The sequence below is a fragment of the Hypanus sabinus genome, chromosome 15 (genome assembly GCF_030144855.1).
Source record: "Hypanus sabinus isolate sHypSab1 chromosome 15, sHypSab1.hap1, whole genome shotgun sequence".
NCBI classification, from domain to species: domain Eukaryota; kingdom Metazoa; phylum Chordata; class Chondrichthyes; order Myliobatiformes; family Dasyatidae; genus Hypanus; species Hypanus sabinus.
Genome location: NC_082720.1, coordinates 35,410,481 through 35,427,332, shown reverse-complemented (window position 1 = coordinate 35,427,332; position 16,852 = coordinate 35,410,481). Strand labels below are relative to the sequence as shown.

At 39.3% G+C, this 16,852-nt stretch overlaps 1 protein-coding gene across 2 annotated transcripts in view; it reads right to left on the bottom strand.

The window, feature by feature from the left end:
* Nucleotides 1-16,852, bottom strand: part of ergic1 (endoplasmic reticulum-golgi intermediate compartment 1) — an 83,334-nt gene that overhangs the window by 12,661 nt on the left and 53,821 nt on the right. For both annotated transcript variants that reach the window (XM_059990204.1, XM_059990203.1), the window contains exons 4-6: nt 16,241-16,335; nt 10,165-10,289; nt 4,910-5,014 (exon numbers count right to left, since the gene is read on the bottom strand). In XM_059990204.1, the coding sequence (XP_059846187.1) occupies nt 4,910-5,014; nt 10,165-10,289; nt 16,241-16,335 (325 nt within the window). The remainder of the gene's footprint in view (nt 1-4,909; nt 5,015-10,164; nt 10,290-16,240; nt 16,336-16,852) is intronic.

The following is a 16,852-nucleotide window of genomic DNA, read 5'->3' as shown; positions in this document are numbered from 1 at the left end:
ACATACACTCACTAACCACTTTATTAGGTACCCTATAAACTTGAAATGTTATGCGTTCAGAGAAGTGCTTCTGCACACCAGTTGTAAGGTGTGGTTATTTGAGTTACTGTTGCCCTTCTGTCAGTTTGAAGCCATTCTCATCTGACCTCTCTCATTAACAAGGTGCTTCCACCCACAGATCTGCCGCTCACCGGATGTTTTTTCTTGTTTTTCACACCATTCTCTGTAAACTCTAGAGACTGTTGTGCGTGGAAGTCCCAAGAAATCAGTAGTTTCTACGATACTCAATCCACCCATCTGGCAACAACAATCATTCCATGGTCAAATTCACTTAGATTACATTTCTTCCCCATTGTGACGTTTAGTCTGAAAAATAACTGAACCTTGTTACCATGTATACATGCTTTTATGCATTGCGTTGCAGCCGCCGCATGATTGGCTGATTTGATTATTTGTATTATCATACAGGTGCGTGTAAAAGTGGCCGGTGAGTGCATATTTCATGCTTTTAATGAAGTGTACTGTTGACAGCATTCTGACCGGTCAACTTTTTGCGCTATTTATTTATGTTTTCTTACGGTAATTTGTAGTAACTTTAATATATTGCACTGTATTTTGTCACAAAATGGAAAAACAACTTCATGATACGTTGGGAAAACAAACCTGATTGTGGTTCTGAATTACAGGCCAGTTAGCTAAATTCACTGAGTCAATTCTGAGGGACAGACTAATCCCTCAGCTTCACCAAAGGCAGTCTGCAGAGCACAGAACAGTACAATGTGAACAGGTTCTTAGGCCTACAATGTCTGCTGAATTAAACTAAATCTCAAGCATAAATTTGTTAATGAAATATTGTATCTAACTAACTTAATTTGAATGTTTTGAAGACAAAACAAGGATGAAGGTAATGCACATGGATTTCAGCAAGGTTTTGGACAAGATCCTCTATGGTAGTGTTCACCAGCCTTTTTAACCCCAGGATCCCCTACCTTGACCTTAGTGAAAAGCGAGATCGACTGCAGAGCAATTAGTTACATACATGCGCACTGAGGCAGAAAAGACCGGAGGTAAAGCTCCACAAACCGGAAGTAGAAATAATGCATAAACACCAGGCGTACCCACCCTTTTTTTGCACCACAGACCGGTTTAATATTGACGATATTCTTGCGGACCAGCTAATGTAGGCTAGTAGCATCGGCGGGTCCCGCCGGCCAAGCTCCGGGCCAGTAGCATCGGTGGTTCTCACCAACTGCGCGTGGGTATCATTGCGTTTAGGCGACTGATGACCTCGTGTGGGTTCAAGTTCAACAGTGGGTGTGACAGTGAGTGAGGAAAGGTGCAACTGACTTACATTGTTTCCTCGTGGCCCGGTGGTTAGGGACCACTGACGTACACTGTGTAGTGCGGGGGGAACTATGCGCATGCGCACTGGGCAGAAAGAACGGAACTAAAACCCTGCAACCTGGAAACAATCTCTCAACAGTATTTGTGTATTTATTTTTCTTTTTTTTTGGGATCTACTGGGAAAGTCTCAAAGATCGACCAGTCGATTGCGATCAACGGGTTGGCGACCTCTACTCTATGGCATGTTGGCCAAAGAAGATTTAAATGCCATGAGATCCTAGATAGAATAGCAAAGTGGACCCAGTACCTGTACAATGGCAGGAACCGAAGGGTAATGGTTTATGAGTGTTTTTGTGACAGAAAGGGAATCCCACTGGCTCTATTGTTGGCCCTCTCCTGTTTGTATGATGAACAAGCCTGCTAACGGCACAACAATTGACTGCATGGTGAATAGTGAGGAAGAAAACTTTATATTGTTGGAAGATAGCAATGGTCTAGTCTGTTAGGCTGGAATTTGATAAATGAAACTCAAAGAACGCTTGAGGTAATGCACTTGAGAAGGTGCAACAAGGAAAAAGAGGAATACAAATGGAAGAATGGGGTCCTGTTATGTACATATGTCTACAGATCTTTAAAGTGAACAGGATAGACCAATAAAGTGGGTTAAAAAAAAGCATAATGGATGCCTCCCTGCTATTGGCATGACTTTAGACATAAAAGTAAGGAGATTTTGCTGGAATTGTATAAAAACTAGTTACAGCAAGGAATGCCTGCAATTCTGGTCATTAGGAAAAATGTAACTGTGCAGCAGCGTGCAGGAAATTTACAACGATGTTACCAGAAACATGTCATTTTATTTTAAAAGATTGGATTGGCTGGGGTTGCTTTCTTTGGTTACAAGCAAAAGGCTACAAGGAGACTTAATTGATGTGTAAAGTTATGAGGGAACAGTGTAAATAGTAATGATCTAATCCCCTGAGCAAAGAGTCATAAACCAGGAGGCATAAATTTAAAATAAATGACCGAAGGATTAAATAGCAAATGGATCTGTTTTCATCCAGAAAATGACAGATATCTGGTTCACATTGCATGGAAAGACAGAGCAATAAAAAAACATAACACTTCAAATTGCTTCAATGTGTATTTGAAAGGCTATTGACCTCATATTGGAACATCAGATTTCTAGATTGCATGGACATGATGGGCCAAATGGCCTTCTGTGCTATAAATTTTTGGACTCTATGACCTGATGATGTGATTCAGTGGCACTTAGATTCAAATTCTGAGGTAAATCTGTGGAAATTTATTCTTATTCACGGTCACCAGGTTATTTTTAGACATGAACTCTAGAGTCAAATTCCAGAAGATAGCCACTACGTGAAGCACATCATAACCAGTACATCACAACATTCGTCATCTTCAACTGGATCCTACTACCAAATACGCCTTTATCACCCCACCACACTCCGCTTTCTGCAGGGAATGCTCCCTCCACGATTCCCTTCTCCACATCCCTTCGCTATAATTTCCCTCCTGGTATTTATCTCAGCAAGCAGAAGAAGTGCGATGCCTGATCATTCACCTCCTTTCTCACCTCCATTCAGGGCCCCAAAAAGTCCTTCAAGTGAGGCAGCACTTCACCTGTGAGTCTGTTGGGGTCATCTCCTGTATCCTATGCTCCCAATATGGCCTCCTCTACATTGGTGAGTCCGGCATAGATTAGGGGACCTTTGCTCCATCCACAAAGGCCGGCTATCCTGGTAGCTAATTATTTTAATCCCAATCCCCATTCCATTCCAACATACCGGGTCCATGGCCTGCTCTACTGCCACAATGAGGCCACATTCAGGTTGGAGGAGCAACATCTCATAATCTGTCTAGGTAGCCCCCAACCTGATGGCATGAGCAACAATTTCTGCCCCCACCTTCCTATTACCTCTTCTCTTCTGTTCACCTGACTACTCCCTCAGGTACCCCTCCTCCTTCCCCTTCTCCATGGTCTACTCTCCTCTCCTATCAGATTCCTTCTTCTCCAGCCAATTTCCTTTTCCACCTATCACCTCCCAGCTTCTTACTCTGTTCCCCCTCCCTCACTCACCTGGCTTCACCTATCACCTTTTTGCTTGAACTCCTCCCCCTTCCCCCACCTTCTTCCTCCTTACATTACTGTACTGATGAAGGATCTTGTCCTGAAACATCAACTGTTTATTCATTTACATCAAAGTTGTCCAACATGCCGAGTTTTTCCAGCATTTTGCGTGTGTTGCACTACAATAATGACCATCCAGGTGAACATCGCATGGGACATCAAGAGAAATGCTTTTTTGGCCTCGGGTAAAACTGCACGGTCTTTGTCATTGGGCCAAAGGAGCATCCCAGACAATACCATATCAACTTAATAACTCCTCTAAACTGATCCTCTGATAGTATGTCACTCGTTAAGAGTAATGCATTGAAATGGAACTTACTGCCTGAAATAATAAAAAGAAGAAACCCTGATCAAATTGAAAACTACTTGGATGTGCAGGTGAGGGGCTATGAACATGGCAAAATGCTTCTCATTTGATCACTTTTTAACAGAACAGATTCAGAAGGAAATGTGAAAATGCATAGAATCATCAAAATCAAGACCAGACTCAGGAACATAGGGAACGTGTCTGAATCAGGCCATTTCTCAAGCAGTATATTATTTTAGAAGAGGGGTGGAAAGACAGAGCTTGAAATGTGGGCATCCAACACATAAAATGCTAGGCACCTCCATATAAGCTTGTCCCTAGAAGAGACAAAAGGAAGTTGTACAAAATGAACTTAATCAGAATTACAGTTACTGTTACAAGTCATGAAATGTGTTGCTTTGTGGCAGCAGTACAGAATAGGCATAACAAATTACTACAAGTTACGCTAAAAATAAATAATGTGAAGTGGAATAGCGTGGTGGTGCTTATCGGTCCGTGGATGGCAGAGGAGAAGTGTGGGTCTTCAGGCTCCTGTACCTCCTCCCTGATGGTAGAAATGAGAAGAGGGTATGTCCCGGATAATGAGGATACTAAATCATGGGTGTCACCTTCCTTAATGGTGGGGAATGGTACATCTGTAGAAATTGGTTTTGGTCAGCTACCAAATCTCCTCAAATTCCTAATGAAGTATTGCTGCTGACATACCTCTCTGTGAAAACACCCATAACATGGGCCCAGAGTAGATCCTCTGAGATGTTGATACCCTGGAACTTGAAGCTCCTCACCCTTTCCTCTGCTGGCCCCTCAATGAGTTTTCTCCTAACTTCTCCTTCCTGAAGTCCACCATCAATTCCTTTAATAATAAATGTTTACCTTCACAAAAAACTTATAACCATTGGAACCTTTACTCACCTGCACTGACACCCTACAAAACTGGTCTGTTCAGTCAGAAACAGGTTCCAAAGATTAATAAAATATTCAGCAGACAAAAATATCGATACTATATTCACACTTGGCTGATGGATATCTGACAGAGATATAACTCTTGTTTGCTAGTTGAACAGGGTTTTTTTAAAAACTCAGTCATACTATATAAAAAGTGCGCTTACCTCTATTATTTCTCCAAATGTCAATTTGTTAATTACATGAGTCATATCTGGATTATCTGGTTGTGCTGTAGCACTGTGTGTGGATACATGGAAGTTTCCTGGTACCTAGTAAATAAATTTATATCAATGTAAACAAATAATAACTCTAGAATTCCACATACAGCGATTTAGAATCTTTGATGAAATAGGAAATGCTTAACACAAGGAAAAATGTTACACTAAATTTCAAATAATGTTACCGACAACAAATTCACAGTCAGTGTCAATAGACAACACTAGCCATTGCCCATAAAATTTCAGGGCTCTAGGGAAATGACTTATTCCAACCTGGCATCTGAAACATCTCAAAGGGGCAGTTGTGTTTAGGCTCCAGATGAGAACAAACTGAATCATATTCACACATCAAGACTTTTAGAGTGAGACAGCTCAATGTTATTCTTTGTTTCCATATATGGAGAGAATTAACCAGCCTGACTTATTTGTGCTAGTGTTCATAATGGAGTCCATATTTTAATGTTTCCCATCTTTCTCTCTTGAAGTCATTGGTCCACAATCATCATGTCTAATAAAGCAATGATTAAGGAATGTCCTGCAATCATCGCCTCCCCTCACCCAATCAGTATCAGCCCGTTTTCCCTCTGAACAAATCTCACTGAAGAATGATGGCCGACAGCTGGCAGAACTCAATAGCTGGTTTGCAGCAGAATCCATAAATCAACATCATAAACAATTTCAATAAATGTATTATCTTCTATGTTGTTTAAGTTATATATAAGAACATAAGAAATAGGAACAGGAGTTGGCCATCCGGCCCATTGAGCCTGCCCCACCATTCAATAAGATCGTGGCTGATCTGTCCGTAAACTCAGCTCCATCTATCTGCCTTTTCCCCCGTAACCCTTAATTCCCCTACTATGTAAAAACCTATCTAACTGTTTCTTAAATATATTTAGTGAAGATGCCTCAATTGCTTCCCTGGGCAGAGAATTCCACAGATTCAGCACTCTCTGGGAAAAACAGTTTCTCCTCATCTCCGTTCTGAATCTTCTCCCCTGAGTCTTGAGGCAATGTCCCCTAGTTCTAGTCTCACCCACTAATGGAAACAACTTTCCTACTTCTAGCTTATCTATCCCTTTCAAAATTTTGTACGTTTCTATAAGATCCCCTCCCATTCTTCCGAATTTCAGAAGTTATGTTGTTTAAGTAGATTATTCCCCCTCAGAGAAATGAATAGGCCTACTAAATTCTGAAAATTATTGTGGTCAGTAATACTTCAGTATTATTTTCTACAATTATGTTGCTCTTAACTGCAATTTGGCTACAATATTTATTAGAAACATAGAAAACCTACAGCACAATACAAGCCCTTTGGCCCACAATCACCTCGGGTTACACGTAGCCCTCTATTTTTCTAAGCTCCATGTACCTATCCAGGAGTCACTTAAAAGACCCTATTGTATCCAATAGGTTTGATTGGATAAAAGGCCCTATTACTGTTTAGGTTTACTATTGTAATGGTGAGATTATGGCATTGTATTTTTCACCATTATTTGTTGCAATCACAGCTCTATATTTACCGGCAAACGTTACCTATTCAAGTACATCTCAAAATAACATTGACCAGAAATTGCCACTCCCTAACAATAAGCAACTTTATAATCCACTTAAATGTGATTTGAAAATTGAAGACCTTTACATAATTCTTTGACTTGGTCAAAACAACAGATACGATTTTAAAGCAGCAATAAAGGATTTTAAAACCTATGAGTCAACTTCCTTTACAAAACAAAAACAAGTCACAATGAAGTGATTAAAGAAATAAAGGTACGTTTTGCAGTATCAGTAGTTGGAATGGCATTTGTAAAACAGACAATTTCAAATGAAATACGGGAATCCTGATACAATGAGTCACAGCTGAGTCAAACTGGTAACCATACTGAGCAAAAATGCCTTACCTCACTATCTTACATAACGAGTCATACTTCTGAACATTCAATCCAAATCTTTTGTTCCAGTTTAAATTGTGATTTTATTTTACTTTCACGTAGTATTTTCCATAACAAAAAAAATACATTAAAGAATGGTGTACTGGAAAGAATGGAAGATTAAAGGTGTAAATACAGTAGGTGATCTCTATCAGAATGGGATTTTTATGTCGTATGTTGATTTGCAGAGGAAACATAACTTTGTAGATAAAGGGAATTTCTGGAAGTATTTACAAATAAGACATTGCGTTAGTAGCATATTCAAGAATGGTGGCCCACAAAGTAACCCTTTAACTGAATACTTTACATTACCACAGGAAATTCATAGAGCATCAGTGTTTTATAAAACGTTCAAGCACTCTGTGGGTGAACCATGTAACAATCTCAAAGCAGTATGGAAGAAGGATCTTGGAAGCGATATTGAAGATAATGAGTGGTCAAATATTTTATCAAATGTGGGTAGACATATTAGGGAAGCGAGAGGGAAATTTATTCAGTGTAAGATAGTACACAGATATTATTGGACACTAACTAGACTCTACAAAATGGGGATTGTTGATAATCATTTATGTTGGAAATGTAAAAATGAGGTGGGCACATATTTTCACATGATTTGGGAGTGTTCCATGGTTCGTCCATTTTGGTGTAAAGTTCTTGATTTGTTGGGGAATTGGTCAGATCCTACACTGCCCTTGTGCCCACGCCTTTGTCTCCTGGGTGACAGGACAATGATAGCTAATGTAAACAATGACAAATTCACTATTTTAAAGGTGGGTCTCATCACAGCTGCAAGAATTATATTGCAAAACTGGAAAAAACATGTCCGACTATGAGGGAATGGACTGAGGAAATGGTTAAGATTTCATCATATGAACACATGTTGGGAAGAATTAACGTGAGGGAGAAGTGCAAGACGCGTGGGATCAATATTGGTTGTATGTTAATTTAAACTTAAGTTAGAAGTTTTTTTCTGTTTCTTAGTTTTATATGTTTTCCTGTCATGGGATGGCTGTGTAAATATGCTGAACTGTATCTGCTCTATGATACGCTGTGCTGCTTTGTAAAATAAGAATAAATAATAATAAAAATTTGAATTACAAAAAAAAGATATATTTTATAAATCAATTAAGTTCTCTAATAAACTGAAGGAATGAGTGAAACATAACAACTTAGAGCATAAGGGAGATTACAATAACAAAATATTCTGCTTTTATGTGTGAATAACTTTTATTATTATGTAGCCCTTTTATTTTTTTTTGCTAACTGCAAGAACAAGCTGGTCAACTTATCTTTTCTTCGATTAATTTCAACAAACTTTGCATAATATACAGATCTAATGTTAAAATCATTCAGTAACTTCTTTGACCTTACTTTCAAAGCAATTCAAAAATAATTTACCACAAGTAATCTCTATACCCATGTTTACAGAGACTGGAAATCTGAAGTTTCTCTAAACTAAAAGAAAGAGGAGAGAGAGGCAGAATAAAAAGGTGCGAGGAAGTGGTGGAGCAGGAGCTGGTGGGTGACTGGTGGACCCAGGTGAGGAGGGCAACAGGCAGGGGAGAGGGGATGGGTATGATGCAAGAAGTTGGAAGATGAATGCCATTCCCCCTTGTTCCACCTAGTATCAGCCCTTGCTCCATTCCTTTCTTTCCAGTCTGGATAAAGGGCCTCAGTCTGAAACACTGACCTCACATCTCTCTCCATGGATCCTGCCCAATTCATTAGATACTTTGGCCGCTCCCTTATGCCAATAGTTCAAACTCAACTCAGACCATTATTATACAATTTGCTTTAACTGTAGTGTGTCGTGGAGAATTCTTCAAAAATTACTGACTTTTCATCTTCTGAGCTAGAGAGTTCCTGCTTTGGGTCTTGTCAGAACATTATACTCAAAATACATTTTGAACGTACGATGGAAATCTTCCAAGTCTTAGTAAAGTTAGGAAGTGTTAAAGAAACTAATTGTGTTTTTCATTCTTGATATGTATGAGGGTGGAAAGCTGGCAATTCTATTAATTAAATATAGATGTAATCAACTAAAACAGGCTTACCTTAAGTAAGCTTGCCCTGTGGGTAATAAAAAGATCTATGAAAACAACTTAAATCATAATGAATTATTAGTTAATTTAACTGATATACACTGGTCAGTTCATTAGTACATTGACCTCTTTTTTTTCAGAATCTTCCAAAACCACATCCTGAAGATGGGTGGATTAATTGGCCAGTGTAAATTGCCCCCATAGGTAAGAGGAAGAACCTGGTGGAGCTGATGGGAATGTGAGAATAAAACTGAGATTAATTTCAGAGTAGTTTAAATGAGTGGCTGATGGTTGGTGCAGACTCAGTGGGCCGAAGGGCCTCGTTCAATACTGTATCTCTCTATGACATACCAGTAAGAGAAAGGAAAGTTTGATAAAAACATGCGCACACACACTTTAAGCCAGTACAACTGTATCAATGCAATGTCATTGCATAGCCACTCAAGTAGGCAGTCCCAGATCCAAGACAAGGTTCTTGAGCCAATATAAAAACATCACCTACTGATTAAAACTCTCATTCTTTTCATGTCAGCAAGTCCCATCGTTCAGCAATCTGGGTGCAAGACTAGCTGTGACTAAAGAAATGCCCAGCCCTGTGCGCTGTGACCACAAGATACTTCCCTAAACCAAACTCAAGCGCAAAGAAAGATACATCACAAGCTTAACTAATGTTTCAAGTTGCTGGATCATCTGATCATAATCAGAAAAATTTTCAACATACAACTACATGAAACATAGAAATAGGAACAAGCAACATCTCATTCAGAGCCAAACCTGCCATTCAATAAGAATCAAAATTTAGGCTTTGCCCTACTTTCTTTCCTCTTGATCAGATTACCAGATTTCTCCACGGATCAAAAATCGGTTACATTTCAAATGGACCTAATCTGCACAAACTCTCATCATAACAATGCCACTTTGTCTCAGGAATCAATCCAATAAATCTTGAATCAACCAAACAAATGAAAGCATTTTACCTCCTTAAGGAAAGTGTTTTCCAAAGATGTAAACATACTTCAGATGAGATCTTCTTCACACATCGCAAGGTTGTAGCAAGATTGCCCTAGTTTCCCTAACTCCAAATCTTTTGCTCTAAAACATACTAACAGTATGTCAACATACTGTTTGCCTTTCTGGCTTCTTCCTCTACCTCAACACTAACTTTATATTTCACCTTTCAAATTTCAATAGAAAATATTTTGAAGACCTTGGCCTTCTTTGAACTTACCTTATTAATGCTAAACTGTCCTTCAAATCTGCAGCCTTGGCCATTATTTAGAGGTAATTTCATGGAATTATCAATATGGCCAACTTCATGTCTTCCCATTTCATCCTGGATGTCCAGTCCAACAACTGAGAAAGATTTTAAAATTAGTAATCTACTACAAGATTCAAAAGAACACAATACCTCCAGAACAACTGAGAATTTCAAGACTAAACTTTTAATTTCCTTCCGACAAAGCTTTGACAAATGTTTGACAAATCTTATTGAATTTTTTGAAGAGGTTACTAGGAAAGTTGACAAGGGTAAAGCAGGGGATGTTGTCTATATGGACTTCAGTAAGGCCTTTGACAAGGTTCCACACGGAAGGTTAGTTAGGAAGGTTCAATCATTAGGTATTAATATTGAAGTAGTAAAATGGATACAACAGTGGCTGGATGGGAGATGCCAGAGAGTCAAATCAAGTAAGTCCATTTTATTGTCATTTCAACCATAACTGCTGGTACAGTGCGCAGTAAAAACGAGACAATGTTTTTCAGGACCATGGTGTTACATGACAGTACAAAAACTAGACTGATCTATGTAAAAAAAAACAACAGAGAAAGCTACACTAGACTACAGACCTACACTGGACTGCATAAAGTGTACAAAAACAGTGCAGGCATTACAATGAATAATACAGGACAACAGGGCAAGGTGTCAGTCCAGGCTTCAGGTATTGAGGAGTCTGATAGCTTGGGGGAAGAAACTGTTACATAGACTGGTCATGAGAGCCCAAATGCTTTGGAGCCTTTCCCCAGACGGCAGGAGGGAGAGCAGTGGTGGCTAACTGTTTGTCAGGTTGGAGGCCGGTGACTAGTGGTGTGCCTCAGGGATCTGTACTAGGTCCAATGTTATTTGTCATATACATTAATGATCTGGATGATGGGGTGGTAAATTGGATTCCTAAGTATGCAGATGATACTAAGATAGGTGGCGTTGTGGATAATGAAGTAGGTTTTTAAAGCTTGCAGAGAGATTTAGGCCAGTTAGAAGAGCGGGCTGAAAGATGGCAGATGGAGTTTAATGCTGATAAGTGTGAGGTACTATATTCTGGTAGGACTAATCAATATTGGACATACATGGTAAATGGTAGGGCATTGAGGAATGCTGTAGAACAGAGTGATCTAGGAATAATGGTGCATAGTTCCCTGAAGGTGGAATCTCATGTGGATAGGGCGGTGAAGAAAGCTTTTGGTATGCTGGCCTTTATAAATCAGAGCACTGAGTATAGGAGTTGGGGTGTAATGTTAAAATTGTATAAGAGTGAGGCCAAATTTGGAGTATTGTGTACAGTTCTGGTCGCCAAATTATAGGAAAGGTGTCAACGAAATAGGGAGAGTACACAGGAGACTTACTAGAATGTTACCTGGGTTTCAGCACCTAAGTTACAGAGAAAGGTTGAACAAATTAGTTCTTTATTCTTTGGAGCGTAGAAGGTTGAGGGGGGACTTGACAGAGGTATTTAAAATTATGGGGGGGATAGATAGAGTTGACGTGGATAGGCTTTTTCCATTGAGAGTAGGGGAGCTTCAAACAAGAGAATGAGTTGAGAGTTAAGGGGCAAAAGTTTAGGGGTAACACGAGGGGGAATTTCTTTACCCAGAGAGTGGTAGCTGTGTAGAACGAGCTTCCAGTAGAAGTGGTAGAGGCAGGTTTGATATCGTCAGTTAAAGTAAATTTGGATAGGTATATGGACAGAAAAGGAACGAAGCGTTATGGGCTGAGTGCAGGTTGGTGGGACTAGGTGAGAGTAAGCATTTGGCACGGACTAGAAGGGCCGAGATGGCCTGTTTCCGTGCTGTAATTGTTATATGTTTTTATATATGGTTAAAGCAACACCAAGGTGTACACCACACCAACACCGCCTTCATCCCCTCACCAGGGCGTACGCATCATTGACCTGATCCACCAGGGGTCCAATGGCAAAGCCAAAAGGCAAACTCTGGGAAATGGCAATCTTTTGTTAGCCAGATCCAGGGTGAAACAGACCCTGGGGGTTTCTGACTTGGAGATTAGGAGGAAAACTGCTTTTTTTTTTAAATAAAATATGTCTTAATTATTTTTACTTTTCTAAATTTGACAAAAGAATATCATTGATATTTAAATGCCTGCTAGCCTTGAAGGACATGTTCTACGGAGTCAGCCTGGGTCCAAATGGTTCCTGTGAGATGATCCAGCATGCCACCAACACCCACCCCAATACAGTTCCCAAAGTTACATCAATCACTCGTTGCTCTGTGGTTCCACTTTCAGAATCTGTAACTAGTTCAAAGTCCTTTAACCCAGAAAGCTGTTATCTGGGCCAAAGATGGGGCACGAGATCTGCTCCCAAAGAATAGTAGGTCACCGTTTGTGACCTACTTCACAGCCTCAGCAGCCAGGTTCAAGATCAAATGCAGAACTAATGGAACAGTAAACAGAAAAAAACACAAAATGCCGGCAGAACTCAGCAGGCCAGACAGCAACTATGGGAGGAGGTAATAATGACGTTTCGGGCCGAAACCCTTCATCAGGAGTTAAATGTCCAAATTCTTTTCTGTATCAATTAATATGCAGTCTATCTGTGATAAAATGAGATCCACTGTAACAATGACCAATTGTTTCTGACCAGCTCCAAAACTTTGTAATTTCAAACACTGAATACCGGTCCACTAGCTTGAAAGTAGGTGGTTATGCTGTGTTCTGCAAATTAACCCATTTATATATGAAAATCAAAACCCAAAATACGTCCCAATGAACTATAAAAAGAAATAACCACACAAATTTAGTATAATTTTAAACTGCATAGTTCTTCCTTTTGTGGACAGCAGTGAACTATAGAAAAGGAATTTGGAATTTTTTTGGAGAACTAGTATCAAAAATTTCTTAAGGCAACATGAGAATTGAAGATTACTTCCTAATATTGTAGAAACATAGAAAACCTACAGCACAATACAGGCCATTACACCCACAAAGTTGTGCCGAATATGTCCGTACCTTAAGAAATCATTAGGCTTACCTATAGCCCTCTATTTTACTAAGCTCCTTAAAGCTACTAAAAGCTTCTTAAAAGACCCTATCGTATCTGCCTCTACCACCTTTGCTGGCAGCCCATTCCACGCACTCACCACTCTGAGTAAAAAACTGGCCTGACATCTCCTCTGTACCAACTCCCCAGCACCTTAAACCTGTGTCCTCTTGTGGCAACCATTTCAGCTCCGGGAAAAAGCCTCTGACTATCCACACGATCAATGCCTCTCATCATGTAAATGAATTTAATCTTTAATCCATTTCCAAATTTTGAATTACTTTCCATCTTTGGTGGGCGCTAGTATCATGAAATTAGCAGCCTCTGTGATTTTAAATAATTGAATCCTGAAATGGGTGCAGAGACTTTAAGCAAACAACGTAATACAGCGCATTCCCATTAATTGGGCCAGCAATTAATCGGGTCTGCTGCTCACTTGAGACAACTCTTAAAGAACAAAATCTACTCGAGAGAATTGCCAGGATTCTCATTGTTTATTTGGGACATGATGCCACTTAATTAGGGCTGGAGACTGTAGTTGAAAAGTTTCTAAAGAGAGTCAGATACATGCACTTGTGTGGCCGTTAGATACTACACTGTGCTTAGAGTGAAGTTTTTCAATAGCATCAGTTACATGTCATGGTGCTCAGAAAGCACTGATTTTTGTCACTGATAGTTGGTGTGAAATAAGCAGTAAGACAATTCAGAACTGTTTTGCTCACTGCAATTTTAAGTATTCAGGCTTGGAAATGCCAGAAATGGCTGGGAGTGAAATTGAAACTATTATGTTCTGTGACTTCAAAACATTGAACTACTTCTAAGAAAGATGCAGGAGTTCAGGATTGCCGGTCTAATTTCATGTTTACTTTAGGCAACATATGCACACACCACCCGGTAGTGTGGTGACATATGCAGAGATGCAACCTTGATCGATAAGCAACAGAACCTGGGCCTCTGTACCTCCCTCTGCAATTGGAACCTCATCTTTCTAACCAGAAGACCACATCTGTGTGGATCTGTAATAATATCTTCTCCTTGCTGATGATCAACACTGGCACACCACAGGGATGTAATGCTAAACCCACTGTCCTACTCTCTCTATACCCATGACTGTGTGGCTGAGTATAGTTCAAATGCCATCTATAAATTTGTTGATGACACAACCATTGTTGGTAGAATCTCAGATGGAGAGGGCATACAGGAGCGAGATATACCAGCTGGTTAAGTGGTGTCACAGAAACATCCTTGCGCTCAAGATCAGTAAGACACAAGAGCTAATTATGGACTTCAGGAAGGGTAAGTCGAGGGAAAACAAACCAATCCTCATAGAGGGATCAAAAGTGGAGAGAGTGAGTGATTTCAAATTCCCGAGTGTCAAAATCTCTGAGGATCCAGCGTGGTCCCAACATATCGATGCAGCTATAAAGAAGGCAAGACAGCAACTATATTTCATTAGGAGCTTGAGGAGTTTTGGTTTGTCACCTAAAACACTTGAAAACTTCTGCAGATATACCATGGAGAGCATTCTGACAGGATAGTGTTCTAAATTGTATTGTATTTCATTTAAATACATAATCTGTTACTCAGTAAAATGGTAGTTTCTTTTTTTTTTAAATACCTTTTTAACTATTTCCATGAAACTTTGACTAATTGCGACTAATTGGGTCAAAATACACTGGTCCTGATGTGTCCCAATTAACCAGAATCCACAGTGTATCAAATAAAAGTGACACTTGCTTTTTGCACAGGGATAATGTAGCTCCCGGCTGACAGTGATGATTGACATACTTGTATTATTACTGTATTTACATTCCTTTTATTACAGTCACTGAGCCATATTCTTTCATCAGATCACATTTTCAAACTATTCTCAGAACAGAAATAGAAGTGAAATAAGATGCCAAACCATCAGGAAAACATGGCTTCTACATGCAAGTTCTTCTCTTACGTCTACAAATGAGAAGGCCTTTTTAGATCATTTTGATTAAGAAGAAATACTGGATCAACTTGATTGGGCTGCACACGGAATAAGGCCATCAATGAATAAATCAGCAAAAGCTATTCCTATGGCACCTGAACCCAAGAGCTTCTGATCAGAGGGACAGAGGGTAAACTCATAAACAAAATTATCATGTTTAAATTATATAAAAAGAAAATTAATGAGAAGGATGTAAAAATATTTTATCTAGCTAATCAACTTTCTAAACCAATCACATAGGAAGTTAAACAAAGATGCAACTTAAAATTGGAGAATGATTTCACGTTTAGTGCACAGTAAAAATAATTAACCAAAAATTCCAATGGATCAGCACCTAGCTCACAGGGTTGTGCTTTTCCTGCTTGCTTTATACCCACTGCAGCCCTACTTCTCGCCTTTGCTATACTCCCCACTTCCTATATTCCCTTTAAACTCATAAGGGCCCCATCTCTCACACTCCTTGGCCTCTTTATTCCCTTTAAACTTAGCAGAACTCTGTTTCACACCTTGTCTACAAGTTACCCCGGTCACATTTTCCAAATTCCTATTAAACTATGTTCCCATGATCCCTTTAAACTTATTGGGGTCTCATTTCCTACACTTGCTTTAAAGTCATCATGGACCTGATCCTGAAATTCCTTTGAACTCACAAGGTCACGGTTCCAATACTCACTACAGCACCTTTACCATGTCTCATTTATAATCATCTGGAAACTTTATTATGGTGCTGCTATATAATATGTTTTAAAAACGGAGTGGTAAAAGGAAGATCTGTTATTCCAGCACCGTTAAAATCCCGAGGGTGCTGTATTATAGTAGTTGTACTGTAGTTTAATAAAGCAACTGTTCTTATTCCATGGCTGTAAGACAGGTTGAATTTAAACACTCGGAAAAACATTGCAATGATTTTCCTCGTCCAACAAGCAGCAACGATACTGACTTGAAACCAACTGTAAAGGAGTAAAATGTAATATCAAGGCTTTTAAAAACAAGGCTGAGCCTTATATTCTTTTATTCCTTCCCATTATTTTTTATTAAAGGTTACATTAACTCACCATCACACGGAAGATTAGGTAAGCTTATATTTAGATTTACTTCAATTTTTCCTCCACTATCTTTGTCAGGATCGTCCACGTACAATTCATTCACTCTGCAATAAAACAATAACATTTAGTGATGTGAGAACGTTAAGTATTTTAGCGGACATTGCCACAGAAAGGAATTCAGCTTTTCCTCCGCTATTCCTAGCGCTTCACAGGCCAGTTTACTCCTTTGGATGCCATCTCACTATTGAGCAGCAGATTAATACAATCTATTTCAGCTCTGACCCGCAATCTGCGAGTATGAAGTCCATAATAACATGAATCCTATGAATTCCAACACAACCAGGTCAATCCAGCCTTTACAATGATGCAGTATTCTGTGATAATGCTACTTTTCTGAGAACTACATAAAAAGCACTGCACACAGTCTTAGGCTCAAAATGCAAAAGCAGGTTCTACAATAAGAGCACAGTATTAGCTTAGAACCCATTTGTGAGAAAATAAAAGCATGGGGGATATTTCAAGAAAGAATTTAAGTCTCATCACTGATCAAATATACATTTACATTCAAGATATCAAGTATAGTGACAAGTGCACTCTGTATTTGTTTTAAGGCCTGCTAAT